The sequence below is a fragment of the Gastrolobium bilobum genome, unplaced genomic scaffold (genome assembly GCF_033153095.1).
Source record: "Gastrolobium bilobum isolate Gb01-03AN ecotype WA unplaced genomic scaffold, APGP_CSIRO_Gbil_v1 utg7238, whole genome shotgun sequence".
NCBI classification, from domain to species: Eukaryota; Viridiplantae; Streptophyta; class Magnoliopsida; order Fabales; family Fabaceae; genus Gastrolobium; species Gastrolobium bilobum.
Window position 1 is genome coordinate 69,325 of NW_026896347.1, and position 24,026 is coordinate 93,350.

Here is a 24,026-nt window from a genome sequence, read left to right on the forward strand (position 1 = left end):
TCACGCCGTATTAATTGTTTCCTCCATCTTGCTAGACAAATCATAAAGATGAACTAACGATGTAATATTGAAAATTATATCGCCGCCGTGACCCGTTACTGAGATTCCCATTCTCACGTTCATAATACCCTTCAGTGGAGATTTGCAGAACCAAACACCAGTGAGAATATCCATACACCAAAAAAAAGAAAAAAGAAAGAAAGATAAGAAGATGCGTTTTCAATTATGATGCTAAAAAAGCATCTACAAGTAGGGTGACAATTAACGATATATGTAGGCTCATATAATTGCATCACCAACTACGATTTACCATCTGGCTAACTTTTATCGAGGAACAGACCAAATGACATAAGCATTTACCTCTTTCTGTAGCAAGTAGGATTTTTATAACTCAGCTCCAAAAAGAAAAAAATAAAATAAAATAAAAAAAACCTTATTTCTTATCTCTGCCATCATTCCCATGCATTTTTTTTATTTGAAGCTATGCTCTTTCTTTACATATGTTTTGTTACATCAAGGAAGCTTTATTCATTATACATACATATAATGTTCTGTGAAAAGAATCATAAAGTACAACAGATGGATAATAAATCCCTCACTTTAGGCATGCTGCAACTTCCTGGGGTCTCGTGGATGTGTTGGAAGATGTACATTTTACTAATATGATGTATAGAAGATACATGGGGTGATGAATCACATGTTTCTGGATATTATTGACGAATTACAAGTAATTATGAATTATTGAGGTAGCAAAATCTATGTATATTCAAATATAGCACCTGTATGATTGAACCCACATGAAACTTGCAAAGCTTTTGCGTCTTCTCCAAAACAAACTCCTGTAGGATTTATATAGTCCACATCACTTCCATGACCCTGAGTAGAGAGCATAAACTTTATTTATAGTCATGCAGGATAGAGAATTGTTTCAGAAAATTAAAGGCAAAAAACTAATCAATTTATTCAAGAAATGTATCAGTCTGACTAATCAGACTGCACATTCCTCTAAGGTAAAGTCTTGAATTTAATATGAAGAAAGCTTCTAAGTGTATGTGTGTGTCATTTTCCATACATATGGAAATCATGACTAAGTGTACGATGTCTTGTTACTTCATACAAAAAAAGTGCTTGGTTTTCTTTTACCGTCCTTATCATAGAATCTGGCATTCCGATCAATATGTATATATGTGTAACCTGCTCTTGATCAATTTCTAATGGTGCAAGGAATTATAAATTATATGAGAAGCAGAATCATACCAATTGTCCCCCCGAAGAATGTCCAACTTCAGAGAAAGTCCCATTGGAACCTCCCCAGCCCCATGTGAAGACTCTTCCTTCTAAAATACAACGAAAAATCCAGGATAAATGACAGCAATATGATACTTCTCTTTTGTAACTACCAGTACAGTATAAACATCGAATACAAGTCTTACAAGTGAGAGGTAGTTAAAAATCAAATCAACTTAAATAAAAATTCATAAAAGAAAATTGGAAAAAGTTCATCCCCACACTTGTGCAATCCAAAAAGGTTCTATGTATTACATTAAATATCCATCATAGAAAGCTTGCAGCTCTGTGCATAAATCTATAAAGGTTGTGCCAGTTTACATGCAGGTAAAAACATTTATTTGCCTTTAAAACAAAAACTAAGTATGGCACAAACAGATACTGGAAACAAGAAAATGATTGAATTCTCCACGAAGCAAGAAACTGATTATTAACTGAGTCACGCCATCTCATTCCCATAAAGAAATTCAACTAGTTAACTGCCTCTTTGACAAGTCTAAGAAGCAGATAACTTAAAGATGGAACACAACCTTTGTAACAGTTTCTGCAGCTGTAAGTGGAATCACTCATCACCATACATATGATGATGATGAAACTAAGATGCTCTAACCCCAAGAGAAATGAATGATAATTAACTTCACTGTAGGGGCATTTCAGGAATACTAGTTTCCCAGTAATGCCATTTAAACTGGCACTCTTCAATTTCTTTGGGTTTTAGGTGTATTATGTCTCCTGTGATTTAGTGAATTACAGATTTGATGCCTAGATAGTTATTTTCTTCTCTGCATTCCATCCTTTAATGCCTTGCCACGTGTTGGGGTCATAGTATTGGCCTTCAAATCAGTCCATAATTTTTTCTTGCAAGACAATGATGTATTCTTCCATTCATTTGCCTTGAAATTCTTTTAAACACATCAAATTCATATCAGAAAGTTGCTAACCAGACTAATTAGCTACAAATGACATGCTTGTTCTTGCTATATCTCATCGTATACGACTATCCATTAATAAGTCCTTCAATATTCTCATAAACGAACCCTTTTCTATTTCATGACAAGGGTTTACTAGGCTTGCCCAGTAGTCCCATCCCCAATCCAGTCTAAAGTGTTTCAAATAACTTATAATCAAAATCTTACTGAGTTTTTTTTTTTTAATAAATTTCCGAAATAATTATGCGAATCCAGGCATGCTATAAGTATGTTTTCCTATGTCGGGGCTTATGACTTATGGGATTTTTACTTAACACATTAGCAGATACAAAATTGAGACAACAAGGGAGTAGTGAACTCCCTTATCATTTGAGTTGACATCGGTTGGTAAATTAACTTAATAATATGCCTGTCTTCAAGGAGTGTAGCTCTTGCATCTTTAAGGAAATTTCTTTGGGTAAGCAATTTATTTGGGTTAAGACTAGGCATTTGGCTTCTACTTGGTGTAAAGCAAAGATTCATTTTGAAGGGGTCCCCAAAGATATGTGGAAGGATTGGATAGCTTTGCTACATTGATGTTTTCTTCTTTTTTGTATGTTTCTTCTTTTCATCTTTTAAGGATGATTTCTTATCCCCCTAATCCCTCGTAATTGTCTTGATGAAATTCTTCTTTTATAACAAAAAAAAAAAAAAAAAAAAAAAGCCAGCCTTAATTTGACAAGTACTCAATAATAATTCTTTTACTTCTTTTCTGTTGAAGAGAAGAACATACCAGATATGGCTGCTGTATGCTTCCAACCACAAGAAATCTGGCTAACAGAAGACTTCGAAAATGGCCCTTGAACCTTTTCAGGCAGACGAACAACATCTGAGGAACTAGGTAAAAATAACTTGATAAATCAAAACACCAGCATGCAGTACAAAAATTAATGGAAATGTAGAAAATGAAAATGTCCGAGCAACAAGTTTATAAGTATAAAAGTATACCCGATACCAAGGCAGCCATTTTCATTTGTACCCCAAGTATAAAGCTCACCAGAATCTATGGAAAAACACTAAATATAATGAAACGGTAAACAAAATATCACAAATCAACACATGGTTAAGTTCAGAAATTGATGAATTACTTGTCAGGACACAGATGTGATAGCCACCACAAGCAACTTCTTCTGAGTATGGAAGTTCACTAATCAAGGATGGTTTTGTTGCATTGCTCATCCCTTTCAAGAGCTGAATATTTTTATTGAAGAAAATATTAGTCATTACAAATTACAATTCGTAGACAATGGAGTTAAAAAAAAAAAAAAAAAAAAAAACTAATCGCTACCAATTGAACATACCAATTTGTCAATACCTCTTTCGCCAAAAATGAAAACAGAACCATTTTCTGCAACGTTTACAAAAGGAAGAGCAAAAACCAAGGGTTAATTCCCGAAGAAGAGTACAATCAAGGAATGGAAGTATGGAACGAGAAAGTCGAAAAAGATAAAAGAAAAAAATAAATTCTGGTACCATCAGTACAAGCTGAATTTAGCAACCCAGCAGCTACGTATTTAACCTTAACATAAAAACAACAGGGATGATAGTTAAACGTTTGAAGCCAATATATCTAAAATTAGAAACATGAAGGCATTAAATTCAGCTTCACACCTTGATTCCCTCAAGATCTTTTATCAGCCTTGGGGTATACTCACTGCATGATTTTTAAAGTACATCAATAGAGATAAACATATATTGAATATTATATTAAGTTGCATGGAATCCTAGGCAAAGCAGCTTATTTGGATACTGAGATTTTCTCTGGTATATTAAATATAGACAACATGCTTGCTTAGTTAATTTTTTCAAAAGGACATCTAATTTAGAAATTCTGTAGGCACGTTTAGAGCACAGAATGTATACCTAATAATATAACAATGTCATGTCTATGTACAGTATTCAAATTGGTTAAAAGCTACAAACATTTTTGTCCTCTTTTCAATCTTTCAGTTGAAAAGTTAAGCACAAGTAAATAACAAATTGGCTATGAAAGTAACGAGTACATTAAATATCAATGAAAAAAGACAATGACAACAAAGAATAAGCAAAACCCAAAAAAAATAAGTAGAAAGAGAGAGATATCAAACCTACCCAGACATAAATCATAACTAAGAATAAAAACAGGCCAAGATGCCCAAGAATAATACTTGAGTTGTGATACAACCCATTCCAAGCCCAATAAGGTGTACAAAAGAGACAAGCATAGAAGAATTTGGGCTGCTGACCCAAGCCCAAATAGCAAGGCTCCCACTGCTGACTCAACAAGTTTGTTACATCAGAATGTGAATGTGGGAACACAAGAGAACGTGGACGAAGGATGGATAAATAACGTGGAAGGGGAGAGGGAATGGACATCCAGAATTTAGAGAGTGGAATTGACACCTTGGGAGAGAGTGGAGCCTCTCCAACTGCTTCACAATTATCTTTCTTATTCTGTATTGTTGATTTCCATTGTTGCATTGTTATCTGTTTGTAAGAGGAGCTTAATTGGCATTGTTAGTCAATTTGCCTCGGTATTTATATTTGAAGTTGTCTTTGGCATTTATATTTACCCCTCTGTAATACAAACACTGATAGTATTTCCTTTATAAGATTGAATCTTGTTTCCTTCTTGAATTGAATCCTTGTTAATTACTGTTGGTCCGTATCAAACTGGTATCAGAGCTCCGATCTAGGAGCTCTGTGGGATGGTTGTCACAAGAAACATGGAAAATCGAATTGAAGCTATGGAGGAAAGGCTGCGTAGGAACGAAGCTCAAAATGATGAGATACTCAGGAGGATGGATGCCAGCGAAACAGGAGTAACTGAGATTATTCGAAGGCTAGACGAAATGGCAAGGTGAAGGAGGAGCAGCTCCAACGAGGAGAACGACGGTTCTAATAGAGAGAATACTGGAATGCATGGAAGGAGATTCAATCCAATTGCTTCCATGACCAGGCGGTTGGAGATTCCCCTATTCAACGGTGACGATGCATATGGGTGGATAAACAAGGTGGAAAGGTATTTCAACGTTAACGAGATGGAGGAAGAGGACAAGCTGGCAGTAGTGATGGTGACCTTAGAAGGAGAAGCGTTACAATGGTATCTGTGGTGGGAGATAAATAACCCAAACGCGATTTGGGAATTTTTCAGAAGGGAGTTGTTGAGTCGTTTTCAACAGGAAGCTCTGGACAATCCTTACAGAGCACTTTACACTCTTAAGCAAGTTGGGACGGTGGCTGAATTTAGGAGCGAATTTGAGAAGGTAATTGGAGCATTACGTTTTGAAGATGAAGAGTTGTTGAAAGGAGCATGGCTCAACGGCGTTCGTAGCAACATTCGTGAGGAACTGATTATGAGCCCTAATATCGGTTTGACAGAGATGATGAAATTCTCTCAGAAAATCGAGAAGCGGAATGATGCTTGGAAGGAGGAAGGGATGGTAGCAGGTGGAAGATTTGGGTCGGTTGGGCCGAGTAGAGGAAGCCTAGCCCAACGTAGCTGGACCAACTCAAACACTAACAGGAATGGGAGCTGGGGCGGTTCGGGTTCCTGGAACTCAGCCAATCCGGGTCGGGTCAATACTCAAACCGGCTCGTTTAATCAAAACGCGTCCGGATCGCAAGTGGCTAGGGCACAAATCGATGAGAATACGAGAAAGACTCCTAGCACCGTCAACCCAATCGGCGATGGGGGTCAAGCGGCGGAGAGCCGGGTGAGTAACAATCGCCGTCTCTCGCAGGCGGAGATGAGGGAGCGCCATTCGAAGGGCCTGTGCTTCAAGTGCAATGAGCGATGGAACCCAAATCATAGATGTCAGTTCAGGCCACTTCATGTCCTGATCGTTGACGACGAAGACGACGAAGAGAGAGAGGATCCGTTAACAGTAGCGGACGCACATGAAGAGGAGGAGCCACCAGAGAAAGACGAAGGCACATCTCTTCAACTTTCGATGCAAAGCCTGTTGAGGCTGACGTCTAGCCAAACGCTCAAGGTATGGGGGAAAGTTTTGGGGTCGAAGGTCATTGTGATGGTAGACTGCGGAGCTTCGAGTAATTCCATTCGGAGGGAAATGGCTGAGAATTTAGGGCTTCCTGTGACAGAGACCCAAACTTACAATGTTGAGGTAGGGGACGGTCACAAGGTCTCTTGCAAAGGGGTGTGTAAGGGGGTAAGTATTCTGCTTCAAGGGACAGTAGTGGTTCAAGATCTTTATATCTTCGACTTGGGAGGGGCTGACGTAGTTTTGGGCTTAGAATGGCTGACTCAACTAGGGGAAATCAAGGCTAACTTCAAGGATTTGACGTTGAAGTACATGCGGGAGGATCGCGAGGTTGTAATCAAAGGCGATCCGTCATTATTTCGCTCAGTGGCCTCACTGAAGTCCATTGTCAAAGCCCTTCAGGATCATGTCAGGGTTTTTACTTGAGGTCTGAAGAGGAATGCAATACAGGAGATGAAACTCAGTGGGTCGAGCTGGAAGAGTTGTTGGTTAAATTTGTTGTCCTGTTCCAGGAACCAACAGGACTACCACCGAGGAGAGATCAAGAGCATGCCATCAATCTGAAACCAGGAAGTGGAGTACCAAACATATGACCATATAGGTACCCACACTATCAGAAATCTTAAATAGAGAATTTGGTGGCTGAGTTGCACAATGATGGTCTAATCAGGCATAGCACGAGCCCTTATTCCAGCCCCATGATCTTAGTAAAGAAAAAGGATGGGAGTTGGAGGGTCTGTGTTGACTACAGGGCTTTGAATAAGCTGATTATCCCTGACAAATTCCACATTCCCATCGTGGATGAGCTGCTGGACGAGCTTGGGGGCTCAACCATTTTTTCTAAACTTGACCTGAAGTCAGGTTTCCATCAGATTAGGATGCGTGACGAAGACATACCTAAGACAGCGTTTCGAACGCATCAAGGGCATTACGAATACTTAGTAATGCCCTTTGGTTAAACAAAGGCACCATCCTCATTTCAGGCCCTCATGAATGAAGTTTTACGGCCTTTTCTGCGAAAGTTCGCACTGGTATTTTTTAATGATATTATGATATACAGCAAGAACCGAACAGAACACCTGGAGCACCTGCGTTAAATGTTCCATGCACTGAGGTCTAATTCCCTGGTTTGCAATAAAAAAAAGTGCAGCTTTGGTAAAGGTTATATGGAGTACTTGGGGCACATCATATCAGCTGAAGGAGTTAGTGCTGATCCGGGCAAGGTCCCAGCTATGAAAGGGTGGCCAGTGCCCAAGGATATTAAAGGCCTGAGGGGGTTTTTGAGGTTGACTAGGTATTATAGAAGGTTTGTGCAAGACTACGGTAAGGTTGCAAAGCCTTTAACAGATTTGCTTAAGAAGGATGCATTCAAATGGAATGCAGAGGCAGAACGCAGCTTTGAATTGTTAAAGGATAGGATGTGCACCGTACCTGTGTTGGCATTACCAGACTTTTCTAAGCCTTTCACAGTTGTTACGGATGCCTCTGGCAAGGGAATTGGTGTTGTCCTAATGCAACACAACAGGCCTATTGCGTTTTTGAGACAAGGTTTCTCCCCTAGAGCACAAAGCAAGTCAATCTACGAAAAGGAGCTTATGGCCATTGTTTTTGCAGTACAAAAATGGAAAAACTACTTGATGGGGAGGCATTTTATCATCAAGTCAGATCAGAAGAGTTTGAAGTTTCTCACAGACCAAAAGGTATTGAGTGAAGAGCAGCAAAAGTGGGCGGTGAAGCTGTTGGGATTTGATTTTGAAATCCAATACTACCCAGGCAAGGAGAACGTCGTTGTTGATGCTCTCTCTAGGCAGATGCAGCTGTATAGTATCACCAGATTGCAGCTACCAGCATTGGAAGAACTAGAATTGGAGTTACATGAGGATAGCAGGATGAGACAAATCATACAGGACCTGTTGGTGGGTAATGAGGTCCACCAAGGTTTCAAACTCAGGGAGGGCAGATTATATTATAATGACAGGTTAGTCTTATCTAAAATTCTAAGTTTATCTCAGTTTTACTTTATGAGTTCCATGATTCCAGTTTTGGGGGGCACTCTGGGTACTTTAGAACTTATAAAAGGCTGGCGGGGTTGGTCTAATGGGAAGGACTGAAAAGAAATGTCAGAGAGTATGTAGCTGCCTGCATAATATGTCAGCAAAACAAGGCCCAAAATTTAACTCCAGCAGGACTAATACAGCCCCTGCCTATCCCAGAAAAGGTATGGGCTGATATCTCCATGGATTTTATAGGAGGCTTGCCCAAGGTTATGGGGTTTGATACCATCCTGGTTGTTGATCGCCTCACTAAATATGCGCATTTTTTGCCCATCAAGCACCCATATACAGCAAGGGACGTGGCAGAGCTGTTTATCAAAGAAATAGTAAGGCTTCATGGGTTCCCCTCAACGATTGTTTCAGATAGGGACAGAATCTTTATGAGCTCTTTTTGTACTGAATTGTTCAAAAGCGCAGGCACTAAGCTACACTATAGCACGACTTACCACCCACAAACCAATGGTCAAACCGAAGTAGTAAACCGGTGCCTTGAAGTCTACCTGCGTTGTTTTTGCAGCCCAAGGCCAAGGCAGTGGCCCAAATGGGTGCCTTGGGCCGAGTTTTGGTACAATACTACCTATAAGGATGCTACCAGGATGACTCCCTTTAGGGCCCTTTATGGCCGCGACCCTCCCCATCTGCTCAAAGGGAATGATTTTACTTCTGCAGTGGATGCCCTCTCTCACTCACTAGCTTCCAGAGACCAAATTTTGTTAGATTTGAAGAATAATCTGGTCCAATCCCAAAGTCGTATGACAATCCATGCTAACCAACATAGGAGGGATGTTCAGTTTGTCCCTGGAGACTTGGTTTACTTAAGGTTGCAACCTTATAGACTTAAGACCATAGCACGACGTGTTAATGAGAAGTTGAGTCCTCGGTATTATGGTCCTTTTTCTGTTTTGGAGAAGTTGCATACAAGCTTCAACTACCTAGCTCCGGCCAAGTCCACCCGGTTTTCCACGTCTCTTTACTTAAAAAGGCTATTACCCCAATAGCAAATGCCCAACCTTTGCCCCCAATGCTGTCAGAAAGTTGAGAACTAGTGGTGGAACCGGAAAAATTGGTCCAATGGCGAATTAATAACAGGGGTGACCTCCAGGTTCTTCTCAAGTGGCACCAATTGCCTGAATTCGAAAATACTTGGGAATCCTTTGATGTCATCAACAAGCAATTCCCTCACTTCCACCTTGAGGACAAGGTGCTTAAATTAGGGGGGAGTATTGATACAACCCATTCCAAGCCCAATAAGGTGTACAAAAGAGACAAGCATAGAAGAATTTAGGCTGCTGACCCAAGCCCAAATAGCAAGGCTCCCACTGCTGACTCAGCAAGTTTGTTACAACAGAATGTGAATGTGGGAACACAAGAGAACGTGGATGAAGGATGGATAAATAACGTGGAAGGGGAGAGGGAATGGACATCCAGAATTTAGAGAGTGGAATTGACACCTTGGGAGAGAGTGGAGCCTCTCCACCTGCTTCACAATTATCTTTCTTATTCTGTATTGTTGATTTCCATTGTTGCATTGTTATCTGTTTGTAAGAGGAGCTTAATTGGCATTGTTAGTCAATTTGCCTCAGTAGTTATATTTGAAGTTGTCTTTGACATTTATATTTACCCCTCTGTAATACAAACACTGATAGTATTTCCTTTATAAGATTGAATCTCGTTTCCTTCTTGAATTGAATCCTTGTTAATTACTGTTGGTCCGTATCAAGTTGCAAAGAAATATAAAGAAAATTTCAAATCAGGAAGTTTTATGTCCCTTTGCCAAGAAATTGCCCAATATCTTTAAAGAACAATAGACTCTAGTCACAATTTAACTGCAGAAACTATCACCATCTTCATAGATAATCAATATCATCATCCAAATCTTTCATATTCTGATAATACATGTGAAGGACCAACTCTCCCAAAAGCGTAAGCTATTAGGCGAAGACTCATAAATGGTTTCATATCCAATACACTTTGTTATGACTTTGGAAGGGTACAAATAGGGATAAAGGTGTTTGGAAATAAGGAAAATGAGAGAAAATAATGATATGATTGATGAAATAATAGTGAAAAGAGGAAACCCTCTTCACAAGGGAATTCTCCTTTCTCACACAGAAACCCTCAGTCTCAACTAATTCTCTGAAATAGAGTCTAAACAATAGAGAGGCCCTGCCTTATATAATTGCAACACTTCCCATCTATAGGATTAACTAACTATCTCATCCAGTAGTTGCTAACTGCTAAAGCTTTCTAATCAATGCTCATAACTAGCCCAACACCTATCTGGTATTTTCCTTCAGGAATATCCTTCCCAAACAGTGGATTGTCCTCTCCTCTTAATGCTAGTCGTATCACACTCCTTTATGCAAAGGTACTTTGGGCTTGAAGCCAAGACAAAACACAAGCCCAAGTTACCTTGTCATAAAACTCAACTTTTATTTAGAAGAAAAGAGAGCAGAATGGATCAAGCTCCTAACCACTTGGTCATAGAAGCTTTAATACCATATTAAGGACCAACTCTCCAAAAGCTTTAGCTATTAAGGGAAGACTCATTACTAGTTTTATATCTAAAAATACATAACCAACACGTGGTATTTTTCAACCATTTTTAACGGAAGAAACATATAAAACTAAAAAAACCTATCACCTCACCAAGTCCGTTTCTTAATTCACCTCACTGTCACTCTCAGGCCAGCAAAGTGAGCAGCCACCATAGCAAAAGTGCTACTCCTACCAGCTGCCCAAGCAGCACAAGCACAAATATAATTTATTTTATTTCATTGTTCAGAAATGTAGGAACAAAATATACAAACGCATTTATTTCAGACATTGGTCTCATTGCTCTACCAGGGTCTCCATTATAAAAAGATAGACGCACTTACAATCTAAGCTTGTGATTATGTACGGATAGGGGAAACAAATAGGTTTTTTCGCTATAAAACTTTGTATAAATTTAACTTGATTTGAGTTCTAAATAAGCTTAGTTATTTGTTAGAAACTTAGAATTTCTCATAATCTATTTTGTAAATTAATGGGTCTGTAGTAAAGTTACAGTAAGTTATTACACCTTTACGGTGTCTCTCTCGTTTCTTATTCTTTACAGTAAACCAGTCTATGCCTATAAGGTTGCCCCTATACGTACACAGATCTTCACATGATGTTCCAAATGGCAATCTGTTAGGACTCATTTGTAAGGTATGGGACTTGGAGTCCCACATTGGTTGTATGGGCAACTAATGTGGGGTTTAAAAGTCTTTGCGCACTCCCATCCTTTGAGCTAGCTTTTGGGGTGGTGCATCCCAAGATTCTTATCAAATGGTATCAGAGCCTTCCACTATGTCTCCCGGTTGCGATCGAGCGGCGCGGGTGGTGATGCCGGCATTGCAGTGTTCGCCCGGGGCTAGTAAAAGACTAGCGCAAAGCCAACCCGCATGAGCGCCAGGGCTGCGGAGCGTGTTGGAATGTTAGGACCCATTTGCAAGGTATGGGATTTGGAGTCCCACATTGGTTGTATGGTCAACTAATGTGGGGTTTATAAGTTCTTGAACACTTTCACCCTTTGAGCTAGCTTTTGGGGTGGTGCATCCTAAGGTACTTATCACAATCACTATAAACTTCTCTGCAACCAATATTCTCAACAACAATTTTTCCAAAATGAAGAATGGTGAAGGCAGGTGCTTTAGTTTAGGTTTTGCTTCACTGCAATAGTGATAAACTTTAGGTGTAGTTTTCTTCCTAACTCTCCAAGCTTCTTGATTGACTGCAGGCTAGCTGAAAGGGTGGGAAAATGGTTGCTCACTTGATCTAGGAGAGTGAAAGAGAAAAAGAATAATGAATATATATATTTTTTAAACAAGTTTCTAAATATACCTTCCAAAGGATGGAAAATACTAAATGGTTGTTATGAGTTAACATGGCAAAGCACCAAAGAGAATTAAGTTTTAAATTTTATACCACAAGATGCCAGTTTTTTTGATCCAAATCACATGGCCATGGGGGTAAAGTGTGATTTACCCAATTATAAGATAAAAAGGATATGGGACAGAACCTGTGACTTTTGAAGAATCCTAGGATGCTTGACTCATGGCCATGACCAAGTCTTCCAGACATTCCCATTCCCCAGCTAAAGGCCTCTCCTCCATCTGGCGAAGACAGAAACAACAACTGAGAAGATATTAAGAATATTTATGGCACAATACAATCATGCTTGCTCAGAGGAACTCAATAAAAACAGTAGGAACAAACTCAAAAGATGTATTATACTATGTCTTTGGTTGACCTAAGAATGTAATATCATGAAGAGAATACAAATAGTTACGTACCCTGTCATCCTAAGAGTTCAACTCATTAGGTCCAATCCTGGTAATTGTTTATAATTTATGTCTCTAACAAGACCCCTCAAGCAAAAGACCTCTAAGAAGAATGTTAAATAATAACATAAATCATTAAAAAGGCCTTCACCCAATAGCTTAAGCTTTTGGGTTGAATTGGTTTTTTACATAGTATCAGAGCCACGTGTCCCGACTACGATCATCACCGTCCCCCACTTTCTCTTGTGGAATTTCTTAGCACAGGTAGAATGGGCCTGATGCATCATCCACTCTTCAAGCCCAATGGGCTCTCATGTGAGGGGGCGTGTTAAATAATAATATAAACCATTAAAAAGGCCTTCACCGAATAGCTTAAACTTTTGGGTTGAATTGGTTCTTTACAAAGAAGAAGAAATATTTTGTTTGGTTTGGATTATTCTACCTCTCTGACTTGCTCCATCAAACTACATTTTTTCTATCTTGACGAGGGTAGGGTAGAACAAATACTATTTGTAGTCTACCTTGAGAAGCCCAAGTAGAAGAATATTGCTAATTTGATAGACATCAAGATTTAACCTGAGACTAGACATAGGCTCAAACAAAATTTTAAGTTGAAGTCAGATGATTACTGGACTCTATCTTACGAAACTAAGTCATGTGATGTAGGAAGCCAAAGCATCAATAAAAGCTAAATATAAGAATAAAATCAACTTAATATTCTGGTTTTCTTATACTTATGAAGCTGATTCTAATATTTTATAGATCTTAATATGCTGTTACGATAATTAATTTTATATCTTTCATACTAGGGCAATTTTAGTAATTTTCACATTTTTAACCTTTAGCCATGTTTAGGATTCAATTGAAGTTATTTAGGCATTATTGGTTTTTATGACTGGATTTCCCTCATGGATCTAACAATAGAATATTCTCAGTCTATATAGAAGTAGAACTAGCACATATTCCTAATTCTTGAAGCGGAAGTTATAAGAGGGCCATCTAGACCTTTTCTAATGATTCTTTTTTTAGTGTTACTATATCTGCATGTAACTTAAAGGGAGAGAATAATACACATGATAGATTTGGACAATTTATGTTATATAGGAAAAATTGTGCTGCCTTATTTTTAGGGATCTTATCTTATTAGGAACCTTATCTTCTTCGGTTTGCTATCTTATCTAAAGTAAGTTATCTGTTCCCTTAATTGATTATGATTTAGAAATCTAGCACTTAACCTAATTCCTAGTATAAATAAGGATTAATGCTTTTTCTTTTGTATCACATCATAATATGTTGTGCCAATTTAATATCCGATTATTTAGAACATGTCTCTCTTTTCCTCTTTCTCTACGTATGCTATCAGAGCGGTACCATTATTCCATCACTATTCTGATACTGAGTTCCCAAAAATCTAGAACTCTATTGTCACAATGTCATTATCTCTATATGATTCTTTGCTTCCTGTAGACTGATTAGATCGAAAACAGAACACCACTCTAATTTATTGGCAAACTTTAAAGACAAAAACTAGGTAAATTATAGTCACTGGACTGCAATCTCATTTAACCCTCCAACCATATGTAACAACAAATCTTAATAAGTAAAACAGAAAAATTAACATCTGCGATCAATACAATATAAATTTATGATTGTGTGTCCATTGCATACCACTAATAGCCACTGAGTGCTCTGAACCCAAAGCTGCCATTTTAATGGTGATTCCATCCAAGTATTCCACTTTAGTCGGCAAAGGAACCATGTTTGGAGCCCCTACATTTCAGCAAAAGGCATTATATTCTACATAGCTGTTACCTGCCAACCTTTTCCTTTGAGCAGCTCTAACAGCTCCCACTACTAAGAGCATCTAATTTAAAAAATATATATATAGTATGACCAGCTTCAGGGGGAAGGTCTACTGAATTTTAATACAAGGTCTAGCTCTTACTTTTTCCAAGTCCTAGCTGCCCACTTGAATTCTTTCCCCACATATATAGTTCTCCATCCACTACAAAAGAAAGGAAAGGGGAAAAATAAAAATAAAAACACTGTTTAATAATAGGAAAGGTAAAGAATGTGCAAAAATTCACAAGGTTTAGTGTAATAATAAATAATATTTTAACGCAGAATAAACAAAAATAATGCAAGCACTAAGCAGCCTAACATATTAATCAGTACAAGCAGAACAGTAAGAATCAAAAGCCACATCCTGTATTTGCTTAATAGATAATGAACTCAATCTTCCAAATGAAATTCTTTTCGGGAATCTCCTTGCATAGAAAATTTTGAAGAGAATCTACTATAAATTAAAAAAACCCACTTTAAAAATTGTTTATCAAAGATCCAAACTACTAGATACAAAATACAAAACTGCAAACCGTAGGCATTGATATTTTTTTATATAAAGTATTAAAAATAACATATGGTTTTGAATAAAAGTTTCTTAGTTGCCCAACTATTAGAAACTAAGTTGAATCAATTGTAGTGGGTTGAACAACTGATTTCTTAAGCTATTGCAATTTTCTTTCTTTTCCTTTTTCCTAAAAAAACTTAGGGTATTAAATATTCATTTTGAAGGAAAAAAAGGTCTGCCAACTTCAAATACAAGTTATTGAAGGTCGAGGCTTGTTATTATTGGTTCAATTTGGTTTGGTTGACAATAGCATGCAAAAGAACAGACCTGTTATCGCACAAGAATGATTATAACCAGCAGAGATCTGCACAATTTTCTTCTCATGTCCAAAAACCCGGAGTGGCTCCTGGAACAACATGGAAAATTAAAGGAAATATCTCAAGCAAGGAAAAATTGGATAAATAAATTTTTCTAGCTCCTTCTTATGTCCAAAGGGAATGCACTCATCAACAAGATTTTTTTTTTTATTTTGTAATAATTTCACTTAACAAAACTACAAGTTGTGATAAGTTCAATTAAAAAAAGAAAGGTAAAAGGGTGAAGAAATCATACCACTGACACTGAGTAGTTTTTACTCTCTGATATACCAAGCTGTCCGAAATCATTAAGACCAGCAGCATAAACGCATCCATTGTCTGTGAAAGGAGGACAATTTGTGAGCCCCGGAGAGTCTTCAATATTCATCAGAGTCATCACCAATTTTAAAGACTGTGACATTGTAGCCATACAATGATTACTAGCATAAACCAGCAACTTGGAACTTAATAGACATTCTAAATTTTTTTCCACAAAATTGACTCTCCAACAATAATTGCATAAAATCGACGAACAAGTTTTTTTATTTTTTATATTTTTTTTCCCTTCAAGTATTTCACAAAATTCAGCTTTCTGAATCCATCAAATAACGTCAGAGATCAACCAGTGAAGGATTCAATTTTGCGCTGTTTCCCCCCCCCCCCCCCTCAATTTAATAAAAAGGAAACCGAAGAATAATAAATTTGATAATAAAAGTAAAAGGAAAAAAGGAAGATGAAGATTAACCTGTTAAGAAGAGGGTGTGAGCACCGCCACAAGCAATGGCTTTAAGGGTTTGGTTATGGAACGCGGGACAAACGGCAGGCTCCCATTGAGAATCCAAGTTGCCAAGACCCAATCTTCCGTAATCGCCGTTGCCCCATAACGCAGCGAACCTCTTCCCCGGCTCGGACGAGAACGATCTTCTCGAAAACCCTAAACGTGAAATTCCGAGCTTGAGTTTCGACAAGTGGAGGAGGAGGCAGCAGCTTCGACGCCACATTTCTCCTTTCGATTGAGAAGAAATGGAGCTTGGTGATGGTGGGGGAGAACGATGAGATGACGAAGGTAATTGTTAGTTTGAAGAAGAATCATGAAGCGAATCGTAACGAGAAATGATGGAAGTCAAATTTATTGAAGAAGAGAGGGAGAGAGAGAGAGAGAGAGAGAGAGCAAAGGGAAACTTGTCATGGCTCACGCTACTGCAACGTCTGTGCTCAGAATGGCGGTTAATTATGTGGAGACGATTCTGCTGCCAATTTTACCCCTTTTAACCCTCCTGTCCCCTCCGAAAATCAATTCCACTTGTAACATCATAACCGAAATTAAAATAAGGAAATATAACTCTCTTTTTTATATTCTCTCGTTTCAATTTTTATTTTTTATTTTTTTTCTTGTAACGGTAGAATTTATTTGTTTTTTTTTCTACAATATAAAATAGGTATATTATGTTAAATGAGACTAATAAAACTCATTAAAATAAGGGATTAATTTTTTTTATTAGATAATAATAAAATTTTATTTTATACGTGTAAGAGATAAAATATTAAATCATTATAAACTTTGTAATATCATTAATATCATTTTTAACATCCAAAATCATTCTTAACAACATTGGAAATTTAAGTAATTTACTTATTTTACTCTACTTAAAAAAATAGAATGATAACAAAAAAGAAGAAGAAAAAACTAAATAAGTTTGAAACTTAAAATACTTATAAAAAAATTAAAAATTAAAAATTAAAAGTTAAAAATAGAATAAAAATATTTAAATATGTTTAAATATAAAATAAAAAAAATGACTTAAGATAAAAAAAATTTAAATATATTAAAAACTTATAACAATGCTAGAAAAGACTAAAAAAAAAGAGAAAAGACAAGAAAAAATATAGAAGAAAAAGAAATTAGTGTTGTACGTTTCCAATTATTTTTCTTTTTCTTTTCTTTTTTGTCCTCAATCTACTTTTTTTTGCTTAAAAATTATTTGGTCTTTTCTTCTATTTTTATTTTTTTCACTTTTAGTCTCTTCTATCACTGTTAAAAGAAAATATAAGAAAAAAAGAAAAAAGAAATAAATGTTATAAGTTGTCAATGTATTTTCTTTTCTTTTTTTTATTTTTCCCCTTGGTGTATTTTTTTTTTTTCAATTTAGACTATCTTTATTATTTTTACTTTTATTCTTTTATGTTTTGTAAGTTTTCAACATGTTTGATATTAGTATTATTATTATTAATTTTATTGTCCTCAATTTATTTTCTTCTTTTCGATTTAGACATATTTAGATTTTTTCTTCTATTTTTATTTTTTGTTTTAATTTTGTCTATAAGTGTCGTAAGTTTTTAACATATTTGATTTAATTTTTTCCTTTATTTTTTCATTTTTTATTATCAATCTATTTTTTCTTCTAAGAAAGGTGAAATAGGCAGATTAATTAAGTTTTTAACGATGTTAAGAATGAGTTTGAATGGAAAAAATTATAAAGAGTTAAGTGATTAAAACAAATATAAAGAAATAAGTGTTTCAAAACAAAATATTAAAGAATTTTTGAACTTTTCCCTAAATTATATAATCTCTTATAGGCTTTTTGACCCTTTTGCCCCTCATTAATTAATTAATAACCAATTTGCCCCTGATCAAGAACTATCCACCAACCTGCCCTCTTTTAGTCGACTACCTTGCTGTTTTAGTCGAGCAAATGGTCAATCTTCAGAAAGTGGACTACCGCAAATTTAGTCGACTAAAAAATCATCTTAATCGACTACATTTTTGGGATATTTAGTCGACTAAGTATCGATATTTAGTCGACTAAATATCGACGGATTTGTTTTTTAAAAACCCCTCATTCGGCAGAGGGGGAGTAGGATGACCTAATCGACTAAGGAGGCGGCCCAAACCCCAAATCCGCAGGAGCAGCTGAAGAACGCCCCAAACCCTTCCCTTAGGCGTGTGGATTGCCCCCAAATTTGGTCCAAATCGTGAAATCTGAAGGATAGGTAAGGTTTCTTAACTTGCATTGTGTTTTAGGTTTAGGAATTTTTTGTATTTGTTTGTTGTCCGAATTTGTGAACTCTAATCAAAGCGTTTGTTGTAGGTTTTGTAACCCTAATCTACTAAGGTTTATTTTTTTGCATTGTGTGAATTTTTTTGTTTGAAAAGTTTGTATGTGGCAAAAGTTTGCTTTTGGTTTACAGCGCTTATGTTGCAAGTTTTCATTACCATCATGACATGTTTCATATAGTTAAATGCTGACATGTTTCATTGTAGGTACCCTAAACAAATGACGAGCCGCAGAAGACCAAGCGATGAGGGCAATGAGTCACTTGAGAGACGCACCAAGCATAGGCAAGAGCGGCCTTCTTCGTCAAGGCGACAAGACGAAGAGCCTGATACTGTTGACCTCCCGTATGGGTATCTGTTTGAGGACGACCCTGCCGTCCACGCTTCATTCGTACGTGACCATTTGAACCGGCCGTTATGTGCTCCAAAATCTTTGGATACAACCTTTTTTGATAAGGAGGGATTTGAAATTGTAGGGGTGTTGGAGGCGGCACATCTGAGGGTGTTGGCCGAGACCCTATGTCCGTATTCAGAGCTTATGGTGCGGGCCTTCTACCATAACCTCAGCTACGTACAGGGCGAGCTGAGGTCGAGGGTCTGTGGAATAGAGATCATCATGACGGCACCTGCATGGTTGGAGATACTCGGCTTTCCATCATAGTAGATCATTGTCACATACATGTTTGGACTTGTGCTCATCTTCCTCACGAAATTGGGACTTGGGTTCTGAAATTGGGGGTTTGGGTTCGGATTTTGGGGTTTGGAATTGGGCAATGACAATGATTTCACAATATTAGGTCTGTAGAGATGGTGGGATGAAATACAATCGGATTGAGAGGATTACACATGAACAAAGGGAGCTATTTAGGTTTACACAACAACAACAATCGAAATGAGACCGAAAACATGGAAAATATAGGGTTTCAGTCGACATTTAGTCGACTAAATATCGATACTTAGTCGACTAAATATCCCAAAAATGTAGTCGATTAAGATTATATTTTAGTCGACTAAATTTGCGGTAGTCCACTTTCTGAAGATTGACCATTTGCTCGACTAAAACAGCAAGGTAGTCGACTAAAATGGGGCAGGTTGGTGGATAGTTCTTGATCAGGGGAAAATTGGTTATTAATTAATTAATGAGGGGCAAAAGGGTCAAAAAGCCTCTCTTATACTTTGTAACATCATACCCCCAAAATGCTTAACAAACACAAGTAGTGTTAAGTTCAGAAGTTTAAAAATTTATGCGGTTATTATTTTTATTTCAATATTTATACTATTTGAACAATCAAATAATGTGAAAACACCCTTCTTTTGAGCTGTTTCTTGCTTCGTTTTTTGGTTTCCTTTTGAGCTGATTTTTTTTAACAGTACTAATAATATTTTAAAAATTCAATAAAGTATAATTTTTATATACTATATTGTTCCCTTTTTTATTATCAAATTAAACAAATAATGTATAATAAAATTATGGACAAATTTGGATACGTCCTTGGAAATAATTTATGTCCCCTAGCTTATCATCCCTTTTCATCCACTTAACATTCTCCGTTTGTCTCAAGGAGGAAAACCCATTTTCTCCCTACTCTTTCTTTTCCAAGTGCGATAATCTGGTTCCTCTGTGTGCTTAAATGGAAGAGCTTCAAGTGTGTATGAATGCCTTAGTATATCTCTAACAGGAACAAGTGAAGTTACTAGAGGTGGGTCCCACTGGAAATTCCAAAGTGATATTGTAATATTTTCCTTTCTTTTTTTATGCTTCAGTGTTTGGTAGAAGATTTATTTTGGGATTGATGGGAAAGTGTAAATAGATATTGGAAAATATCACGTTTGGTTCAGGTTTTTGAAAAAAATATTAGGCAAATAAGATAGATGGGGAAATGACTTTTGTGTTGATTTTTGGATGAAATTTACTGTTACAGAATACCACTTGAGATGTGGTATTTTGAGATAACTAGGAAAGTGAAAAAACAGGTGCGAAGTTTCTCCCGAACATAGATTTTGCAAATTTAAATAAATTTCCCAGGTAATATTTCGGTCAACCAAACAACTTTTTTTACATTTTCCTACCAAACTCACTTTCCAACCATTTTCCTAGTAATTACATTTCCTCAGTATTCAAAAAATTTCTCCCCAACAAAAAATTTCCATGCTTAATAGAATTCGGTAGGTCTCTATTTTGGTAAGTATTATATTTTAAGTGGGCGACCGTAGGGAACAGATATGTTGAGCCAGCTTACTCAAATTTGAAGCGAAGAGTTTTAAGTGTTACGAACACCATAAGTAAAAATAGAAATTTGACTTTTTTAGAAAGTCTGATCTCAAATGACTTTACTGAAAAAGTCTGACCTCTGACCTCTTGCACAGAGTGCCTTTTGGGATAACTTTTCTAACCTGATATGATACTTTTATTCAAATACTTAAAGGTTTAAATAGATAATACAAGACAACTTTAAAGATAACTACCCATTATGCTCCACTAATAGCTATGACCTATTCTTTAGTAAATTTAAAATTCAAATAACTACTCACTACTTAAACAACCCAACAATTCAGAAAATAATAAAATAATAAAATAAAGAGTAAACATCCTTTTTAGTCCCTGGCAATAAAAAATGACCAAATTGGTCCTTGAAAGTACAAGAAAAGGGCCACTCTACATATTTGGGAGTTGACATAAGGACTAACATGGCCCTATTGTTGTAATTTCAGGGACCAATTTGGTCTTTTTTTATTGCCAGGGACTAAAAAGGACTTCGTAAATATTGACAGGGATTAAAAAGAGTGTTTACTCTAAAATAAAAAGATCATAACTTTCCCTTCCCCTAAAATTAACTCTTGTCCTCAAGAGTAAATTTGACATCAAGTAATTGAATCATCTTCAATATTCGCCTCTCCATCACTTTCGTCCATCACCGCTTTGATCGAAAATAACTTCTTGCAACGATGACCAGGAGTAAAAACCTTGTTGCAGTGAAAACAAAGCCCATTTCGTCATCTATCAGAGATTTCTTCGAAAATCAATCGTTGAACTTGATTAGTGTCAATTATGTTCTTGCCATGATTGGTTAGGACTATGGAACCTGTTGGTTTAGCATTAAAATTGTTTGCTAAATGATCTCCTCTTTGTCGTGTTAGCGTAGCCACCAAGATGTCCAACTGGTTGGAGAATTGGGTGAACTCCTTAAATTGTTTCGACAAAGACTGGACCGCGTCTTCCAATTTCTGAACGTGTTTGTCCATGCCTGAGATTTGATACCAATTGTTACGAACATGATAAATAAAAATGAAAAATTGGCTTTATTGAGGAAGTCTGACCTCAAATGGCTTTAATGAGGAAGCCTAACCTCTTACCTCTTGCACAGAGTGCCTTCTGGGATAACTTTTCGAATCAGATATGATACTTTTATTCAAATACTTAAAGGTTTAAATAGATAATACAAGACAACTTTAAAGATAATTGATAAGTGTCCAAGACACTATGTTTTTATGGTTAAAAAGAGTTCAAATCTTCACAAAAAAAGAGTTCAAATAATAATTAAAATAATTAAAAATATAGTGTTAATTAATTAAATATTAAAAGATAGTAAAATTGCAAACAAATGGATAAGATCCTAATCTTTATTGTTGTTTCAGGTTGTTTCATATTAGAAATAACAAAGTACTAACCTGATAATGATGAGAGACCGGTTGCAATCTGAAGAATCCGGAGGATACGAAGCAAAAATAAAGAAATAGTTATAAATAAATTATTTGGTCACGCTAGCTCCACTCCTCGCTGAAGCGAGCAAGTGAGCGAGCAACACATCAAAGCTCGCTTCACCCCTTGCTTAAGCGAGTGATTGAGCGAGAAGAAGAAAACTCTTGCTGAGCAGCTCGCTTTAGCGAGTTGGTCCAGAATTCAAAGCCCAAATATTCCTCTTTAAATACAACGTGAGCAAAGCAGTGAAGAGAATTCCGGGGGGGGGGGGGGGGTGACGGAAGAAAGAAGGACGCGACAAACAAAGGCTGGAAGGCGGCCAGAGATGACTTAGGAAGGGAAAAGCTCCGTTCCGGACCTGAGGAGCGGAGAAACGGTCAAACCATCACCGTGGAGACCGGGTTTTATGTTTCTTTTATGAATCTTTATAGTTTCTTAGTATATTTTAATTTTGTCTTTATGATTATGCATAGCTAAATTCTTTTAGTAGTTAGGGCGAGACGGAACCAATGGTTCTTAAATGCTATTTGCTTCTCTTATGATTTATGTTCTTGATTTAAGTTATGCAATCAATCTGTAATTTATTCCTAGTCTTATTTATGATCTGACCAGTCTTGAATGAGCATTAGAGCCGTTCATGACAATAGGGATGTTGGTGTATCGATTCCGATTGGTTGATTGCTGGAAATTGTATGATCTAGGGATAGACTTATGAATTCTATAACCGTAAGTTCTTGCGTTAATGCTTATTTTATGAAAAAGTACTAAGGGATTAGGCTTTGGATTAGAATAAAGGATTGGATTACCAAGGGATTGGGATTTAATCAATCATAGAAAGAGTTGTTAATAATTTGATCTTGAATGTAATCATAAGAATATGCAAACTCATTAAGAAACCATTGCGAAAGTTGAATCCTAGCTACGTTTTTTTTAATTAACAACTTAAATCAATTTTTAGCTTTAATAAATTCTGAATTTAATTTTTAAAATATTAAAAACCAAAAATAAGTAGTTTACAAATTCTATTTTAATTTAATCACAATATTCTCAAGAAAACATTTAATGATCGGTCCAACTTTAGTTAAATAAATAAATTATTGCTTGGTTATCAGTCCTCGTGGGATCGACAACTTTCTTATCACTCTATTACTTGTACGACCAGTGCACTTGTCAAGTTCGTCAACAAGTTTTTGGCGCCATTGCCGGGGACTGATTTAATCAACATTAATTTTATTTATAAAATTATAGATTGGATCATTTTATTTTATTGTCATTTAATTTGCTTTGATAGTTTAATATTTTTATTGTTATTTATTTTATTTAGTTTTGTTATTTTAATTTCTTAGTTTAATTTGTTTGCTTTAAATTTTAAATTTTCTGTTAGTTAGTGGTTTCCGTTAATTGGACCCACTGAGCCTTAGTTTTTATGGTTTAGGCATCTGCGAGACACTGTTGACACCAGTGCCTTACAATACAAACCAGAGTTAAGAAGAACAAAAATTAAATAAATAAAAATTAAAAAGATTTGGTTCTTTAAGATATATTGTCAACATTATGGTTGATCAGTTTGAAATTCCACTAGAATTAGAGGAAGAATTGCTCAACATAAAATATGAAAACTTTTTGGGGGTAAACATGCAGAGGATCCTCATGATCTAATAGATCAGTTTCTGGAATTTTGCAATGGCATAAGAATAGAAGGAGCCACTGAAGACTCCATTAAGGTCCATCTGTTCCCCTTATTTCTGAAAGATAGAGCTAAGACATGGTTGAAGTCTCAACCTCGACGAAGCATCTCTACAGGGGAGGACCTGAAATTCAAGTTTTTGAACAAATACTCCCTATTAGCTAAAGCCAAAAAGGGTAAAGAGGAGATTGATTCCTTTGCACAAAAGGAAGAAGAATATTTACATCAAGCTTGGGCTAGACTTAAAATATTATGTAGAAAATACCCAGATCACCTTCC

At 36.5% G+C, this 24,026-nt stretch overlaps 1 protein-coding gene across 4 annotated transcripts; it reads right to left on the reverse strand.

Moving 5' to 3' along the window:
* Window positions 1–452: 452 nt before the first annotated feature.
* On the reverse strand, window positions 453–16,513 carry LOC133299258 (ultraviolet-B receptor UVR8). 4 transcript variants are annotated; one of them, XM_061498696.1, is made up of 14 exons: window positions 16,051–16,513; window positions 15,565–15,644; window positions 15,277–15,352; window positions 14,545–14,604; window positions 14,268–14,369; window positions 12,338–12,431; window positions 3,867–3,909; window positions 3,726–3,774; window positions 3,557–3,609; window positions 3,344–3,446; window positions 3,204–3,258; window positions 2,989–3,092; window positions 1,258–1,337; window positions 453–876 (listed from the first exon to the last, which is right to left on the reverse strand). In XM_061498696.1, the coding sequence occupies exons 1-14, from the start codon at window positions 16,304–16,306 to the stop codon at window positions 757–759; spliced, it is 1,275 nt and encodes a 424-aa protein (XP_061354680.1). In that variant the 5' UTR covers window positions 16,307–16,513; the 3' UTR covers window positions 453–756. The 4 variants fall into 4 exon arrangements, with proteins under 4 accessions (XP_061354680.1, XP_061354681.1, XP_061354679.1 ...); XM_061498697.1 differs by having other exon boundaries at window positions 2,989–3,061; window positions 3,557–3,603; window positions 3,729–3,774; window positions 15,277–15,355; window positions 15,562–15,644; XM_061498695.1 differs by having other exon boundaries at window positions 3,557–3,603; window positions 3,729–3,774; window positions 15,277–15,355; window positions 15,562–15,644.
* Window positions 16,514–24,026: the final 7,513 nt, after the last annotated feature.